Source organism: Cyclopterus lumpus, chromosome 23 (genome assembly GCF_009769545.1).
Source record: "Cyclopterus lumpus isolate fCycLum1 chromosome 23, fCycLum1.pri, whole genome shotgun sequence".
Lineage (NCBI taxonomy): Eukaryota > Metazoa > Chordata > Actinopteri > Perciformes > Cyclopteridae > Cyclopterus > Cyclopterus lumpus.
Genome location: NC_046988.1, coordinates 10,484,950 through 10,502,353, shown reverse-complemented (window position 1 = coordinate 10,502,353; position 17,404 = coordinate 10,484,950). Strand labels below are relative to the sequence as shown.

The 17,404-nt window shown below is 44.6% G+C and overlaps 1 protein-coding gene across 9 annotated transcripts in view; it reads right to left on the bottom strand.

Moving 5' to 3' along the window:
- The window catches only part of dock4b (dedicator of cytokinesis 4b), a 100,239-nt gene extending 87,560 nt beyond the window's left edge, over positions 1-12,679 (bottom strand). For all 9 annotated transcript variants that reach the window (XM_034526020.1, XM_034526021.1, XM_034526023.1 and 6 more), the window contains exon 1: positions 12,443-12,679. In XM_034526020.1, coding sequence (XP_034381911.1) covers positions 12,443-12,479 — 37 coding nt within the window. In that variant the 5' untranslated portion in view covers positions 12,480-12,679. The remainder of the gene's footprint in view (positions 1-12,442) is intronic.
- Between the last annotated feature and the right edge of the window lie 4,725 nt (positions 12,680-17,404).

Below are 17,404 nucleotides of genomic sequence, written 5' to 3'. Positions count from 1 at the left end.
CGCTGATGATGACTGGAAACATTCCTCTACAAATCAATGGCCTGGTTCCAATCACCCCCATTACCATACTAACCTCTGAACTCAATAATCAGGAAATCAGCCGCAGAATATGAAATGTCAAATTGGGGGCCTCCTTGTACCCCGTTGATATTATTATTACAACTGCAATTATGAATAATGTGACTTCCAGGTTACTGTCCACTGATTAAAAAGGCAGATTGAAAAAGGAAACAGTTGCACTTTTCATCCGAGACTGTTGTTCTTCTTCTTCTTCGGGGAACAGCTGCATCAGTGGTCATGCTAAAAACATATGTTATAAGCGTGTGCAGTGCCGCATGCTCCACTTGTGCATCAGTATTTTTAGCATCCCCATACTCATTACGTCAACACGACACAGCAGGAGGCCCGAGTTGGTCAGAGAGAGAGAGCGAGAGCGAGAGACAATGCACGGTTCTGCCTCAACTCGGGCATCTGCTCGTCGCATGTGTGCTGGCTGTGAAGAGTGTGTTTTGCGCTTCACTACTCCAATTAAGTATATTTTTTTGAGGGGAAACAAATATACGCCTCGTTTCACTGCTGTAGCCGCGTACCAGTGAGCGCTGGGAGGGAGGACGGGAGGCATAAATCACTGATAAGTTAAGCTATCCATGGCGCTAGCCTTTCAAGTGGAACCAGTGAAACAACATGAAAGCATCTTTTCTTCAAAAAGCTCAACGTGCCCAAAGACTGAAATATGATAGCGGGCTTTGTGATGACCATCAAGGTCAAAATGGAAATGCTGACAGGTCATTAGGCTGTAGATAAATAGGTAGGGGGATACATGATCCAAAAAGAGATGTCCATTATTGATCCATTAACAGCAGAGACTACTCTCTGGGTACTGAGTACTTCTAGGAGGGCTGTGATGCTATTTTTAAAATTCAGATGCCCTTGGGGATGAAATGGTAACCACCACAAACGCTATGTATTTTATCACTTGACCAACACCATTTTCTGTCAAAAAGGATCTTTGCGCTCTAAATACCAGTTTTCTCGCCGACATCAAAGCTGCTGTACCGTTTCCATGCCAGCTTTTGTATATTTTAGCTCTCAACACAAATTGCTTGTTAGCAAGAATAGCCAGGGGCTTCGCGAGGTATGAGAACCATCCCGCCGGGAGGGAAGCTGCCCTGGGATCATGTTTTGTGCCTCTGTTGTGTCCATAGCCAGCATACGTACAAACAATAACTCTTCCCTCCCGTCAACTCCTCTGCTCAACTGAACCAACCGCCTGAGGTGTCCATCCACCGCCGTCGCCCAAACCAAGTGCTCCCCGCACAAAAGGCTACCACAGTGGGGGATTTCCTTCTCATTCCCCCCCCCCCCCCCCCCCCCCACACACACACACACAGAGAGGGGATCCATTTCAACCGCTTTTAGCAGCGCCACTTTGTGCTTTTAGTTCTTTAGATTCCCTCCCCCGAGGCTGCAACTGGTGGAAGGGGATGCGGTGGGGGAATAAAGGCACCAGGTGAATGCTTGGAGAAGAGGTTAGGCTTGTGGCAAACAGAGCCATTTTTCAAGCCAATCCCACAGTGGTTGGATGTCCCCCTTATTGGTAAAGACTGGCAGGAAGAAAATAAACCGACACCAGCGCCTGGAGTGACCCTGGAGCCTGGTTTAGTGTTGGTTGCCTCATGCTGTCGCACGGTTGGAGCAACATCAGGCCGTAATAATAATAATAACATAGAATTCGGCTTCAGTATGTGCAGTAAATATGAAGCTACAGGCAGCAGCCAGTTGGTTGAGCATAGCACAAAGACTGTAAACGGGGGAAACGGTTCATTTTCAACCCGCATGTCCATGTCCCCCTGATGTGTCAAAAGTAACCGAGTGACTAGTTTTGCATTCCTGCATTGTTACAAGGGCGCCCCTGGAAAGTTCTCTCTCTCTCTCTCTCTCTCTCTCTCTCTCTCTCTCTCTCTCTCTCTCTCTCTCTCTCTCTCTCTCTCTCTCTCTCTCTCTCTCTCTCTCTCTCTCTCTCTCTCTCTCTCTCTCTCTCTCTCTCTCTCTCTCTCTCTCTCTCTCTCTCTCTCTCTCTCTCTCTCTCTCTCTCTCTCTCTCTCTCTCTCTCTCTCTCTCTCTCTCTCTCTCTCTCTCTCTCTCTCTCTCTCTCTCTCTCTCTCTCTCTCTCTCTCTCTCTCTCTCTCTCTCTCTCTCTCTCTCTCTCTCTCTCTCTCTCTCTCTCTCTCTCTCTCTCTCTCTCTCTCTCTCTCTCTCTCTCTCTCTCTCTCTCTCTCTCTCTCTCTCTCTCCTCAGACTACTGATTCAACATGAGCAATTCTCTGTTCAACTTCCAGAAAAGGAGCAAAAACAAAGTACAATGCACTGCCAACCTTTGGTGTTGCTAGACGAAGGCTGATAAAGGCCCCATTCAATCAACGATGAGATGCTTGGTCTTCTCCCCACAGACAAACACAACTTCAAATAATCCAGTAGCTCAGAAGTTTGGGGCACTTATTAATTCAAGACAAGTATTTAACTAAGAGATCTGTTTCTGTTTCTGTCTCTGCGTGGTTTCAAGGCGTTCCTCTTAACTGGATAAACACTCCAAATGGGAACAGTCCCCACAGAGGGGTTGGGTTGAAAAGAGGAGACGTAAGAAGTGAACTGGGTCGCAGTTGGAGGTTTAGTCAACCTGATGAATTAAACAGACTCTCTGAGGCAATAACACTCTACAACTCCCACGCAATTAATTTCGGGATTCATAAGAATCGTTCAGCTGAGGAGAACAGTCAGTTAGAAGTAATCATATGTTGGGGCTTTGTCACCGAGATTGGAGTTAATCTCATTTCAAAGTTGTAAATCCTATTTTCATTTGCCCCATGAAACTAAAAAGAAGAAGAAGAAGAAGAAAAAAAAAGCAGAACCCCACACATCCTGTGCCTTCTTCTTCTAGAATAAAGCCTTTTCAGCTGAGAAGCTTTGCGCGGCAAAAATCAATTGCCATCAGGCCTCAAAACTTCAGTCTCAAATTGACTGACAAAAAAGTTGGGGCGAAAGCGAGCGGTGGCGGCCTGCAGTGAAAAGCCCTTTTGAAAGTCGACCTGACATTAAACTGGCTCTCCTGTACACGGACAGAGAGAGGAAGTGAAGGGAGGCGACCGAGGCGATGGGGGACAGGCGGCGAGCCAGCACCTCGCATGCAGCAGGTTGACGTGCAGAGGAGAGGCAGGCCGTCGTCTCAGCGAGGGCAGGAAGCACACACACACACACACACACACACACACACACACACACACACACACACACACACACACACACACACACACACACACACACACACACACACACACACACACACACACACACACACACACACACACACACACACACACACACACACACACACACACACACACACACACACACACACACACACACACACACACACACACACACACACACACACACACACCAAATGTAAAGGCTGTATAAACACAGACTCAGCCACGGAAGAGGTGCACCCACATGCACCCACATACACCCACACACACACACCACACACACCCAATGTGATCTTTACGGAGAGCGAGAGAGGCGAGCGATGGCGACGGGAAAACAGCTCAATCTCAGTGAATCTCAGAGAGAAAAAGCGAGAGGGGGATCTAAACCGATCAATGTCACTGTCACAGCTCGTGGGCGCAGAGTGGATACACACTGCTAATACGGCATACCTGCGGTGAATGTGTGCAAGCGTCTCAGTTTTTTAAATAATAGATTCTGAACTGACCATCGCAAAAAAAGAAATTACTCCCGGTTCGTCGATGCGATACAAAGAAGGAAGCGCAATGGACAGACAACCAAGTTCACACCGTGGCTTTTGTATAGGAGGCAGAAGTAATAAACAGCAGGGCGATGAAGTGTCCTTCTGGTGTCGTTTCTGCACCGTATAGCCAGCACAAACGCAGCTGCCGTGAAGGAAACACTGATAACACAGTTAGTTACCCAAGGCCAGAAATAGAACAGACACAATGGGACAGAAACCAAACCAAGGGAAACGTGAACATGCCATATGTCTGCCTGCTGAGCTCATGTCAAAAGAGTGGACGTATGACAGACACGTCCCGATGAATGAACCCATCCCTCTTAGTTACTGTTGCTACGCCGGTGCACAGGCCACACTTTGAAACAGTGGCCGATTTACCACTCTACATCTTCTGCTTTTTTTTTTGCTGGTTTTAAACAACGGGTATTGATTTCACTAAAGCAAGCTCCTCATTTTCAGCCAGCGAGCATTGATTTTTCTCAGAGGTCAGAATACACAATAAAGTGCTTTATTGAGCATCACATTGAGATTTCTAGTTGCTGCTGAGACTATAGCCTTGTGGCAACCATCCGATTGTGAGACTAGATGAACAACTTGGGTAGAAAGAAGCAAATAAGTGCTTTCTGGATATCTTCGACATCGTGAAAACCCTCGGCCTAAAATGCTTATATCTCGCCCACTGCCAAGTCTCCTAATCTCAAACAAGAACTTTGGGATTTTCAGTAGCAAAAACTTCAAAAACGACAGGTCTCAGATCTCATTTTAGGAGGATGTGCCTCCTTCAAAAGGAGGCATGTTGAATAGGATTCGATGGGAAGCACGAGTATGTGGCACAACAAAAAGACGTACAACATCTGCTGTAGAAACGACTCTACTCCAAAACCTGTCGGGCATCTTAGTGCTTTATCATCTTCAGACTTACAGTCCACTGAGGCTACCACCCTCCCCTCCCCCCCCTCCCACACACACACACACACACTCACTCACTATCTGGGGATATCTAGGACAGGTGATTGTGGATCCAGAGGAGGAAGAGGGGGGAAGAGAAACATGTGGAAGAGAGATAAAAAGGTGCAACAGACTGCAGCACAGATAGAGGGAAGTGGGCTATCGAAGAAAAGGGAATAGAAAAAAACCCAGACAGAAAAAGGAATGAGTGAGCGATAGATGAGGAAAAAAAGAGGCAGAAAATGAGATAAAGGTCATCACAGTCTGACCTGCTGTCTCTGGAAACAGTTCACTCTGCACAAGTGAGCGTGCAGTGTTGAGGGGGAGAGGGAAAAGGATGCAAAGGAGGAGAAACGGGGAGCTAAAAAGGGAGCCAAATAAATAAAAACAAGTGGTTTCATTCAATTTAGGAATTACAGGACAAAAGTAGATGAGGTGGCCGGCAAGGTGGGGACAGCGAAGGCGTCAACAAGCTTTCTGTCTGAAGACCTTTCCCCCCTCTTCCACTGTCTCCGTCCCGTCTCGCTGACATACAATCGTCGCCCCTGCTGATGAACTCCTGACATTGACCATGGGGACGTCGCTCTCCGTGACCTGAGCTGGACCGGGATGCAGAACCAAAAGGTCGAGCTGCACTTTTTCGGGAGACAATTTGATTGCATCTCGGAAGTTAAAAAAGGAATTTAGGTCATGTCCCCAAAATGCATCTGTAGCCCTTTGTTGTTAATTTAGATTTTTTTTTTTTTAAACCCCTAAAAAAGGACGTTGTTGCCTTGGTGTGCATTGCGTATCGGAGCTTTTAAAATAATGTTCATGTATAAAGATAAACCTTCACAATTGGGGCTTGGTGTGTTTAGAAAATGTTTCATACCGATGTCAGAGCGATATGTTTTGCTAATAAGATTGAGTGATCATTTTTGGGACCAACCGTTCTTTTTGATGGCTTGATTTGAAGAATAAGCTTTGTGCTCTCCTGTTTGGCCATGCAAGCCGCATACCTCGAACAACTATTGGATGTACTGCCATGACCCCCTGACCAGGATCAGAGAGCCCTGACAAATTAACGTTTCAACGTCTTGCACAGAACATACAGTATATGTATTGGTCACAATTCTTTAAAAAAAATAAAAGATTATAATTGAACATTGCATTGGTTAAGCTCTTAAAATCAGATGACATATCAGTATCTGATGTTTTGATCTCTCAAATACTGATAGTGGCATCAGCCTTTAAAATCCTGCACGGGTCCTCTTTATCCTTTTTGAAAGAATATCACACATACAATGATATGCTGCTCATACAGATAATTAGCATAAGGCTGAGCTGAGTACAGTTAATTATGTCACCGGTCATATCAGCAGAATCCCAAACTATTATTTTGCCATCATCAGAAAACTAAAAGAAAACAAGAAAGAAAGAACACATTCAATTCTCTGTGTGGACATACAGTATATACAGCATGCATTGGTGAGGATTATATTCCCGAGTGGGGATAGGATGCAGAGAAATGATGCTTGAAGGAAAAGAATACTGCCTCCAACGGAGATTTGGTCTGATGAGGGTCAATCATCCCAAAATAGAAATAGATTTCACCGCCGAACGAAAACAAAGAACAGGACCAGAGCGATCTGTCGGAGTCTCCCCTCGCACATCCCCCACTGTGACTGTGTGAACGACAGAGTTGGAGGCCAATTCTATATTCAAGAATTAACGGGGTAATTGAATACCGAGACAACCACAGCCATTAGCCCCTTTGCACTCTTAAATTATGCATATGTCCTTAAAGCTCGCCATTTTATCAGCCATCAATGATACATTAATGATAAAAGATTTATCCTGAACAGACCATAATCACTTTTTTATTAGCATGTTAATATGGAATTAAGCACACTGGTTTTGGTAACTTCAGGGTGAGCCGAGGTAGCTATTACTGGAAGCCTTGAGGTCATTATCTTGCACAGGGTCACCCACAACAAATCAATGTACACTTCCTTTATGGTCAATACACGCAAGCCTAGATTACAGCCGCAACACACAGACCAGTGCAGCCAAACGGCTTTTTTTCTGATGTAGATGAGTAAAAACATTTTTTTTAAACTCTTGAACGTATAAACAGCTCTTCTCACCTGCCAATCACAGTGATTGTCAGCGGCAGACGCCCTTCGTTTATGAAAATGGCATGTCAGTAATTTTTCCCCCCCGGCCTACGCAGATGACAGAAATCACACACACAGCTGATCAGTTAAGCTGCTGAATTCCTAATAGGACATATCCCATTAACCTCTTTCACACAGGCACAGAGTATTTCATAAGAGTGAAGCATAGCCAAAAAGCCACACAAAAACAAAAATGTAATTACCAAAAAAAAGAAAATCCATTTGCTCTCATTTCTTTTTCCGATCCTAAAACAGAAGTGAGCCTCGAGGAAATATATTAGACGAGCACTTGAAACCAATAATTCATGTCAACATGAATTAATGACCATTATAATGGCCATATATGCATTCTGGTAAACTGGAAATCACTCAGCCATCTCGGAGCAGAAGCATCATCTCCGTATACAGCAGGCACGCTAGACTGCCCCCCCCCCCCCCCCCCCCAGCTCCCCGTCTCAACATTATAAATACAGCATGTTGGTTTGCTTGTGTCACCAACCCCGATGGGACACACACACGAGGGCACCCCCAGTGTGTGCGGTGACGAAGAGCTGAATGGAGGTGAAAAGAAAAAATGTTTTCTTTTCTACTAAATAGAACTGCGATGATGCAACCGTGTCTCTTACCTGGGTCGATCGTCGCCGATTACGAACCCAAACAAACGCATTAGTGCAGTTTGGGTGTTTTTTTCCATGATTGAGGGCTCTGTGATGAATAGAGCATGATTTAATTGAACGGAACAAACAAACCGGCGGCGGCATTCCTCCAATTCTGTCCTCGTGTCTCAGGCCACGTTGGTGGCTTATTATTGTGGGGGGGGTGAATCAGCAACGAGTGCAACGCTCGTCATATGTCACATGTCCATGGAGATTTATTAAGCCCATACATCATGCACACACACCAGGGAACAGCTTGTGTATAATAGTGGGCTGGTTGGTTAACTCTCTTGCTCTCTATTTTCTTTTCTTTTTTTCCATTTTCTGCATCTGTTCAAGTCACAGGGGACCCTCCCACAGTCTCCCTCCATGTTGAATGATTGCATTGGGCGAGTGTGCAAAACACAGGAGGAGAAAGGGCGCCATCTCTGCAGATGGAGACGAGGCGACGGGCGAGGGAGCAATTACAAGCTGGTAGGCTTCACCTCACCAGGCCTCCCACCCCTCAACCCCCTCACATACATCGCCCCGGGGCTTGCTGCATTAGGGAATCATGGGTATCATGGTGGAATGAGCCTTGGGGCCCCCTCCAAAACAACCTGCTAATCCCATGCGGAGTGGGAGGGGGCTGAATTCGGGGGGGGATACGACAATGAGTCCACCCCTGACACGCGCCAGCACCCCTCAACCACCCATAAATCCCCCCTCCCCCCTCCCCCCTCCCTCCTTTCCTTATCAAACACAGCGACATTCCCCCTTGAGGGAAGGAAGCAGAGATGTCAGCCCTGGGAGAGCAGAAAACCCTCAGGCCCCAACACCGGCCCTCCATCGCAGACGGGCGGCCTCATGCAGGAACATTCAATCAGGCCGCTGAACCATTCTGTATTTATCTGATGCCGCTAGTTGCTTCCCCCCCCCCCCCCCCCCCCCCCCCGCAACACTCAAAAAGACAGAACGGGAACCTTACAAATCAAGTGTCTCCGCCCCCACCGGTGGAGAATTCAAGGCACGCAAACCCAAACCAACTCGTTAAAAGAGTTTAATTATGTGTCTAAATTATGATGAGCAATGACATGCTCGATTGGTTGTATCTGAGGGTCTTAATGAGGGGAAAGGCCTCACTCTGTCTGTCTGCAGCGGTAACTCTGCTTCGACTCTTTAAACAGGACACGATGCAGCCTCCAGTATGTGCTGTAGTCGGTGATCAAGTCAAAGTGCATTCGTCTTCAGTGACATTCGTGACAGATCAACCATCAGGCATTTTGGAGGGACATTCTCGGGTACATCTGTTGTCCCTTTAATCCTCTGATGTCTAATCTCATCATTTGTTTACCTAACCCTTCTTTTGTGCTCAAAAACATGACTCTGACATAAAAGATCCTCCCCCTTGGCCCAATCTAACATCTCCATGTCACAAGTCTATTTAGGAACCAGATATTAATGTTGTCTCATCAATCTTCCAACCTTCTTGCTTCAGGTTAAAAAGCAGTAATCACCTCACTGGCGGGCTAATGGACGCCTTACCATCAAGTCGCAGAATCCATTCATATTTCATCAATGACACTGGCCCCCCTGTTCTCCCAGGGCCCCACTTTGCTAGTAAGGCGGCTCGACATCAAAAAAGCTGCAACCTTCTAATTACACAGCGAGATGTTCGGATCTCATCTCGATTTGGCTCGAGATCAAATATTCCTTCAAGAATCCAAGGATTTCCCAGCCCTTTTAGTTAGCCAGCCTCCCCGTCAAAAGGGGATAAAATGTTCGCTGCAAGCACCTGGAGGAGATCACATTAGAAATGGCTGAGGTGCGGACTTACTTGAAATTGATTTAGATATCACAGTAACTCTACAGCATGGGTATTCATGAAAGGCCCTGCAGGACTGGACATAAACAGTAATAATCAGTGATGTTATTTCTAGTGAGGTGTGATGTAACTCAGTAGCATTTCAGGTAGTGTTGTGCCACAAAGCGTGGAGACCTGTAGGAAGGCGACAGTTGTTGCTCCTGGCTTAAATAATTGAGGGTGAGACTCAATCTGGGGATCAAAGGTCATTGCTGGTGAGAGGTCATTTTGCCACAAGGATAAACATTTGGTCATCTTTGTCCCCTTAAAAAAAATTAAAAGGTGACCTTGGAGACCAGCTGATGGAATAGTTTACCATGGCCTGTGTCACCACCATGCCAACCAGGCTGCAAAACATTTGAGCAACGGCAGAGTGAAAATGTAAAGTATTTAATTTCACTGGGATTATCTGATGAATATTCAATTATTTGTGCAGGGCAGTACAGGAATAGCTTTGTGTTATGTCAGTATGTTTCCTAAGAAGTGCTAACAGCTTAGGAACCCCCCCCCCCCCCCTCCCTCACATCTTTCCTACAGGAACTGGAAGAGGGACTGCGTTCAACCATTTCTGTGACTATTCGAAAGAGCCAATCAGACGTCCACGGCCAGTTCATGCAGTGATTGACCAGCTGCGGGGAGGCGGACCTGTTTCTGTGCGCCGTCATGCCCACAGTAAAACCAAGTAAACCAAATGACTACGCCTCGCCCATCTCTTTACCGGCTGGCCTTTCATCCCGATTTTTGAGCTTATGTAATGCAACGTATCCCACAATATTGGTTGAAATTGGTCGCTACTTATATTCATATTTTGTTTTACAATGAGGATAGATAGATTTTTTTTAAGAAATTAGATTTTGTTGTCAATGTTTTGCATGTATTGTTAAATGGGTGCACAGTAGGACCATGGATGTGATCTTAAAAGGGTTAAAAGGGCATTTCATCTCGACTTTAAAGCAGAGCCTCTCTGAAGCCTCCATTTACCCACTTATTTAGAATGAATTAATTCCTCTCCAGACACTGACACAGGTTGTACAGTACAAACTAAACTAAACATCAGAAGGACATCAAGCTCTCTGAGCATCAGCCTGAGAAAAAAAACACTGACACATTAAAACGGCTCTTATCGTAACTAAAACTAACATGTACGATCAAACAGCTCCTCGCTGTGTGTGTGTCTGTGTGTGTGTGTGTGTGTGTGTCAAGTAACTTGAATTGCATAACAGGAAAACATCTTAGTTCCTTCCTTTTAAAAAAAAAAAAAAAAGGAACAAGCCACAAAGAAGTGCCACGTTGCCAAAACATGTCTTTAAAAAAATAATAATAAATCACAGCCAATTAAGTCTTATTGATGTCACTAGGAGAACAAAATATGGGATTTGGGTAGCAACTTAATCCAATTAACAGAACCCTCCCTTGCCATTTGGGGACAATGGTGAGCGTTTAGCTTTCAAAATAAAAATGTCTTCCTTTAATCCAGTCAAATGAACTTTGACAGATGGGTTTAGGAAGCCAAATGGAAGAAATTAATGATGTCCTATCATAAATATGGGTGCTAAGGGCTCCAATGGCACTTTGCACTGCACAGGATTAAGTCTAATAAAATTGCACAGTGACGATACGATAAGTGTCAGGGCTTTAGCACTTATACACAGATAGAGAAGGGACACAAGTCTCTGAGGGAATTTAGCAGTCAAGTGACCAAACCACAGAGTGTGACAGCGAGAGACCAAAGGCTCGTTTCTGGTTCACTGTGCTTCGCTGATTTCAGGTCGGGGTGGCAAGGTAGCTTTTTTTGGGGACAGTAAACAACCTTTACAAAAAGCCTGGGAGCCTGCTTTATGATGCCACCAGACAAGAATGAGAGCACAATGAGGCAAATACATTTAAATAAAGTATAATCTCTTATCATATCACAGCTGTGTAGTAGTTTTCCTGGCAAAGCTTCTAAAATGATGATTGGCTGGTTTTCGCAGAGGCTGTGGGATCATGAAGGGGACCAGAGCATCTCACACACACGGAGAAGACCAATATCTCTAGGGAATATAATTATGAGACATATAAGCCGCCTCTCAGCTCCCGCATCTCAATGAGCCTCTGTTTTTTTTCTGTTTTTTTGCGGGTAAAAAAGAAATTCCACACCAACAAGACAAAGTCTGTGTGGGATTTTTTTTTTCTCCCCCCCCCCCCCTAAACATTTGGCTTCGGTTGCGTTGTTGTCGCTTGTTTGTCTCACTTCAGTGTTTGATCCAAAGCCTCCGACAAGCCTGGAACAATGCACCGATATACACACACGCACAGAGACACGCGCACACAAGCGCGGGCACACACACACACACGCACGCACACGCGCACGCACACACACACACAGGACCTCTCAAGGTCCGCTGCAATCTCAATCCCAGAGACACTGAAAATAAAGAAAAAGGGTCTCTTCTTTGTGTGTTTTTCTCAAATGTGTATTTCTTTCGAAGAACTGGCAGAGGTTGTGCAAATACAGACATGCAGCGAGCGATGACTGACTGGCTGGCTGGCTGGCTGGCTGGCTGGCAAGCAGCTGATTTCCCCCCCCCCCCCCCCATTGAAAACAGACACAACATAGCGAATAGAAAAGCCATCGAGTCGAGATAGCCCACTAGTTGTTATCCTGACAATGACAAAAGGGAGAAAATCATGAGTAGGGGAGAAACAAAAACAATTCCAACGTGTCTGCCCATACAGCAAACGCGATCCGTGGGGGGTCAGATCGACAACCCTATGCTCTGCAATGTGGCAGTCAGATGAAACCCAAGCTCTCATCACGGGCTGTTTGAAAGGGAGCTGATGCTGCCTTCCCCCGACAAGATACAAATAAAAACAAATATACATAATACAATTCACCATGCTGGAAATCGTCCTTCGTAGAGCCCGGTTCACCTCGAGAAACCCGTCCACACAATTTACACATGCCCTACAACTGAATGCGAGTAAACGCAGAGGACAGCAGTTTAAAAAAAAGAGAAGAAGAAGAAAATACATAAAGCACAAGACTCACCGACGCCGTATTTTTCATGTTCTGTAGGTATCCACATGTTTACGGTCGGCACATTGAAGTGAGTGGTCGGAATAGCGAAAAAAAGCAGTTTTTTGGTGCTGTGTAACGCATTCTATGTGTGTGCTCTCCTCCGGTCTGTAGTAGGAGTCATTGTTTAGGTTACAGAGGGAGAAAGCGCTGCCGCCGCCGCTGCTGCTGCTGCTGCTGCTGCTCGTAGTGGTACAGAGACGTGCTGCCTTCACGTGCCGTCGGAAATGTGACGATTCCAAGTTTCAGCGCACTTGAACAGCCCAGCGAAATGAGATTGGCTCTTCCTGATATTAGGAGTCAGAAAGCATGCGCCAGTATCTAATGTTTAAATGTACGTATTTCAATACTTTCGCTCTTCATTTAATCATCAACTTTTAGTTTCGTTACACGAGTGATTAACTAGAAGACATGTTTGCATCATTAGCTTTTCTAGTTGGTTTCAAGTTGTACATGCTATAAAACCTAACTACATATAAAGGTATGTTAGTGTAGGTTAGCTACGTTATATTGTTATTATTGACATGAAGTTGATTTAATATAATAGTAAACAACTTTAAAACAAGAAATAGCTTTTTACATATTTGTCAGTGAATAGTTAAAGCTAAAGAAGGCTAGTCACCACTAACATTTTTATAGAAATGCATAACGTTAGCTAGTGAGCTAACGTTATAGGTTGAAATACATATTTTCCTTTCTCAAAATATTTTAAAGTAGGACTATTATTCGAGCATGAAACACATAAGCTCCCAGTTTAAACATGCTAGCTTCCCTGACCATTTTTACAAATAATTTTTTGCACCTTCTTTTGATGCTTCTCTGTTGTTAAGTTATACGCTAAGCAACATCCTATTATTATACTATTTTACTGATAGGACACATTAATGACCTTCCAGACGGGTATCACCAAATCCAGGGTGAAATATTTACTATAAAACAAGTTATACAACTATGACAACTTACATAAGTCCTCCTCATTCTGCCACTTGAACAAACTTGTTTTTTATTATTGTATATCACAACTAACTACTTGAGTTTGCAAGCAGCAACTGTGATTTACAAAACTGGACATGGGAAGCTCCGAGGAGTGCTTGAATGCAGCGACATAGCCTGCGCAGCGAGAAACGAGAGCAACGCATTCTGGGACTTGTAGTAAACAAGTGACGTTGATTTGGATATGAAGATAATTTTATCCGTAGCATCTTTACAGTCGTTAGAATATTCTTCCGTTTTTTGCCTTTCTATGAGTAGTTAGTTTATAAAAATAACAAAATTAAAGGATGAAATAAAGATAGATTAAATCATATTCCTCCATGTAAGCACACATTCACATTAGACCCAGGGTATTAGTGTAGAACATGACCTTGTAACAGTGCAGAATTCCATCTTGGACCCACTGGCCTTCTACTGGGACGACTGGTTCATGAAACATACATGAGACTGAATGAGAGGAAGCAGAAAACTGGAGGGAGTTCCAAACGCCAAAATGAAAGAGTTCAACACAGCATATACGCCTGTATGTGCACGTTGTGGTGAGTTTGTGCATGCCTGTATTGCATGTGGGGGGGGCGTGCATGTACACCCAATGTCACACATTCTTTACGAGCTATGTCCTCAACATCTAATAAATCCATAGCACCTGTACACCCCCTCCCCCTTTTCTTTCATACCCTACTAACTCTCATCATCTGCCTCGGTGTAGCTGGTGTTGAGTACAAAGGATTATTTTGTAGTTTTTTTTATCAAAACCCATTCTAATGCACGTTAATTTCCCATGCTGCAAATGGTGCATTTAAATGCTTTGAAGTGTCAAATGTGCCTTTCTTTTCTGGGTCTCTCATCACTAGTTCACATGTCCATTTACCAATCCGGCTTTGTAGTTTACATGGTGAATTATGAATGGAGGTGCCATGAAAAAGCAACCTGAAAGCTCGCTGTCAGCTTGGTAGGTTAAAAGACATACCATGTGCTTAGGGCATCATGGGCCGCATGTTTCTTTCACTGTACACAACAACACAGCGTGTGAAGTAAATGCCGCAGAATACAACATTTAATTAAACAGCGCGGGAGCAGATAGAGCTGGATTCATTTTACAATGCGTATCCATGTTGCAGCGCGTCATCCCCATTCGGCACTCCTTCGATATTTCTGATTGGAGAGGTGGGGGGTTGTGGGTAAAGTGTGGGGAGTGGGGGGGTTGTTGGAATACTTCACATATTAATAAATCATAAGCCGGGGCACAAAGTAAGATAGAAGCCCAATGGATTCATCCCTGCGAGGACTAACTGGAAACCTGACTGTGATCTGCATTAGTGAATCACTGGACAAACTTTGGGCTGCTATCACATTTTTGCTTGTGACGGAGGTGGAAAAATGTGACACGGTAAACAAGAAAACAGGAATGGAACAGATAAGAACGATGTTGTGGACTGCCTACAGCTAAATGGGACCTGGCTGAAATCATGGAGTGTTTTGTATTGCGAAAGCAATTTAAGAAAAAAGAACAGTGATTACATGCTTTTTATCGTTGCCTCTAAAATGCGTCTGTTTGTATAGTGTCAACCAATAGCGTAATAAGACAGCATGTCCTTAATGATGGGGCTTTATGAAAAGTCTTACCAAAGACGGATTCATCTGGGCACCACGGATATGCGTACACAATTTGATGACGATACATCCAATAGTTGTTGAGATAAGTGAGTCGGGACCAAAGGGGTCAACTGACCAACAGATTGACCAATCAACATTGCCATCCCTTTGAACCAAATTGCTATTGTGACTAAAAATATAGTATATTTAGCGACAGATTTACCGTTCTTTCAATGCCTGTGCGGGGAAACAATGGAACGCTGTACCCTCAGACTCACAGAGAACAATGAAATGGCAGAGAAGATGGAACAAGAAATAAAGAAGAAGGTGGTTTCGAGGTTTCATATCTGTTCACTAACCACGCTGTGAAAGGATTTTAAGGTCGAGGCACCCAGGATTCTGTTTAGGGCTTGATTTCTCCTTCTCTTTATCTTTTCTGCTTCCATTCCCTTTCCTATTCTTCTTCTTCGTGTTTGCTCAGAGTTTCCATATGTTCTCTGCAGGGCGCGATAGTTGGGAGCGTGACTGAAGATGATGGGAGGAAGATGGAGTCGGTCATTTGCACAGTTCCACTGGCCCAGATGGATTATGAAGATTGCTCAGCATTTCCACCACTCAACCAACCACCAGTCTCATTTCATGTCTCACCCTGGGCCACATATAAACCCAACACCTGTGACGCATGAATCAAAATGGCTAACTGCTTCAGCATCGACCAGGACTCCACTGCTTTTGAACAACAATTGGTAAAGGAGACGACATGGTCAGTGATGCGTTTGAAAGCTATTTTAGAGCTTTTAGGTTTTCATTGATTTATTTTTCGCGTCCTCTAATTTCCCTCCCCTTTGGGCATTAAAACACTAAACTACAACCCGGTTTATTTGTCAAAAAGTGAGACTACACAAGGTTGATTTACTTTGCTGGCCGGCTGGAGCAAAACATGACACTGGCTTATCTCAAGAGACCACTGCCTATCACCTCTCCTAAGCACTTCTCAGCTTTGATTTAATTCACACTAGGAAGCGCAGGTCAGATCTGGGGGAAAAACATATGGCTCCTTCAGCTCACACACAGCAGGCAGCATCCTCACCTCCAGAAACAGGCCTCTAAAAATAGCCATGAAAATAGGCTCTGCCTTACGAGAACAACACCCCTCACTGTACATTGTACCATACGGAGGACGCATTTCATTGCCCGATACGTCTGACGAAGGATCTTCATGAAGGAATAGTGGCCTTGATTACGTTGCTTTTCCTAGACAGCACATGAACAGTATATGCCTTCGATTTCTAGTCATAAAATAATGGACACATTCATATTCTGAGCTGATAATTGTTTTTGATGAAACGTCTAGGGCTCATACAAGTTATAAAAACACACTCTGAGGTGAATACGAATGTGTGTACCAAATGTCATGACATTCCATCCAACACTTGAGCGTAACATGGTGGATGGAGCAACGCGCATCCTTCCAGCTACACTTCTGCTGCTGCCGAAGACCCCTCAAAGCCGAGGTAGAGCATTGTCCTTGACATCCTCCATCTGAACAACATGAATGATAGAGCAGCATCTGCAGAGGAGACTGGCTGAGAGCGGCACATCAGCTCAACTTCTTCCTCCTCTCCGCCGGGTCTTCGCATCACACCTTGTTTTGGCTGGATGTAAAAATAGACCTCCTCTGTCTCCCTCCTTAGCGTCATCACGGAATACACCGATGGATGATTTGTCACTGGTTTGATGTGCAAAAAACGCACTCAGAAGCTATGAAATATGATTAGCGGTCCAAAAATGGATCCTGTAAAGTGTTCACCATGTGAATCAAAAGACCGAAAAGTGCAGCGTTTCCTTCCATGTTCTCTCTTATCTAGTTTAACAGAAACACCAAAAACGTTGACTATCAACCAGCTTATGAGTCACTTCAGTCGGTGAGGTTATAATTTCTTATTTCCAGCTGCTATTTACGTTTGGAAAAGCAATCTTCAGCTGTAGCTCATGGGGATGAGTGGTCGTCTCATAACCACGAGGTTACCCGTTTCAATCCCCGCTCTCCCCATAGCTGCGTGTCGAAGTGTCCTTGAGCAAGACACTAGAACCCCCAGTTGCTCCCCGGGCGCTTCAGGATGGGTCAAATTTGCAGAGAAGAATTTCCCCACGGGGATCAATAAAAATGTACATTTCTTTTCTTTCTTCTTTTAAAACAGGGTTTCAGTTTTCACCGCATTCCCAAAGATCTTTGATGCCCACGGGATCTGAACCCAGATCGTGTTTCAAGATATCAACACGTCAAAAAAGGAGCTGCTCGGTCCTCTTTGCACCAAACCTAATCTGTTGTCTCCTTTGGCCTAT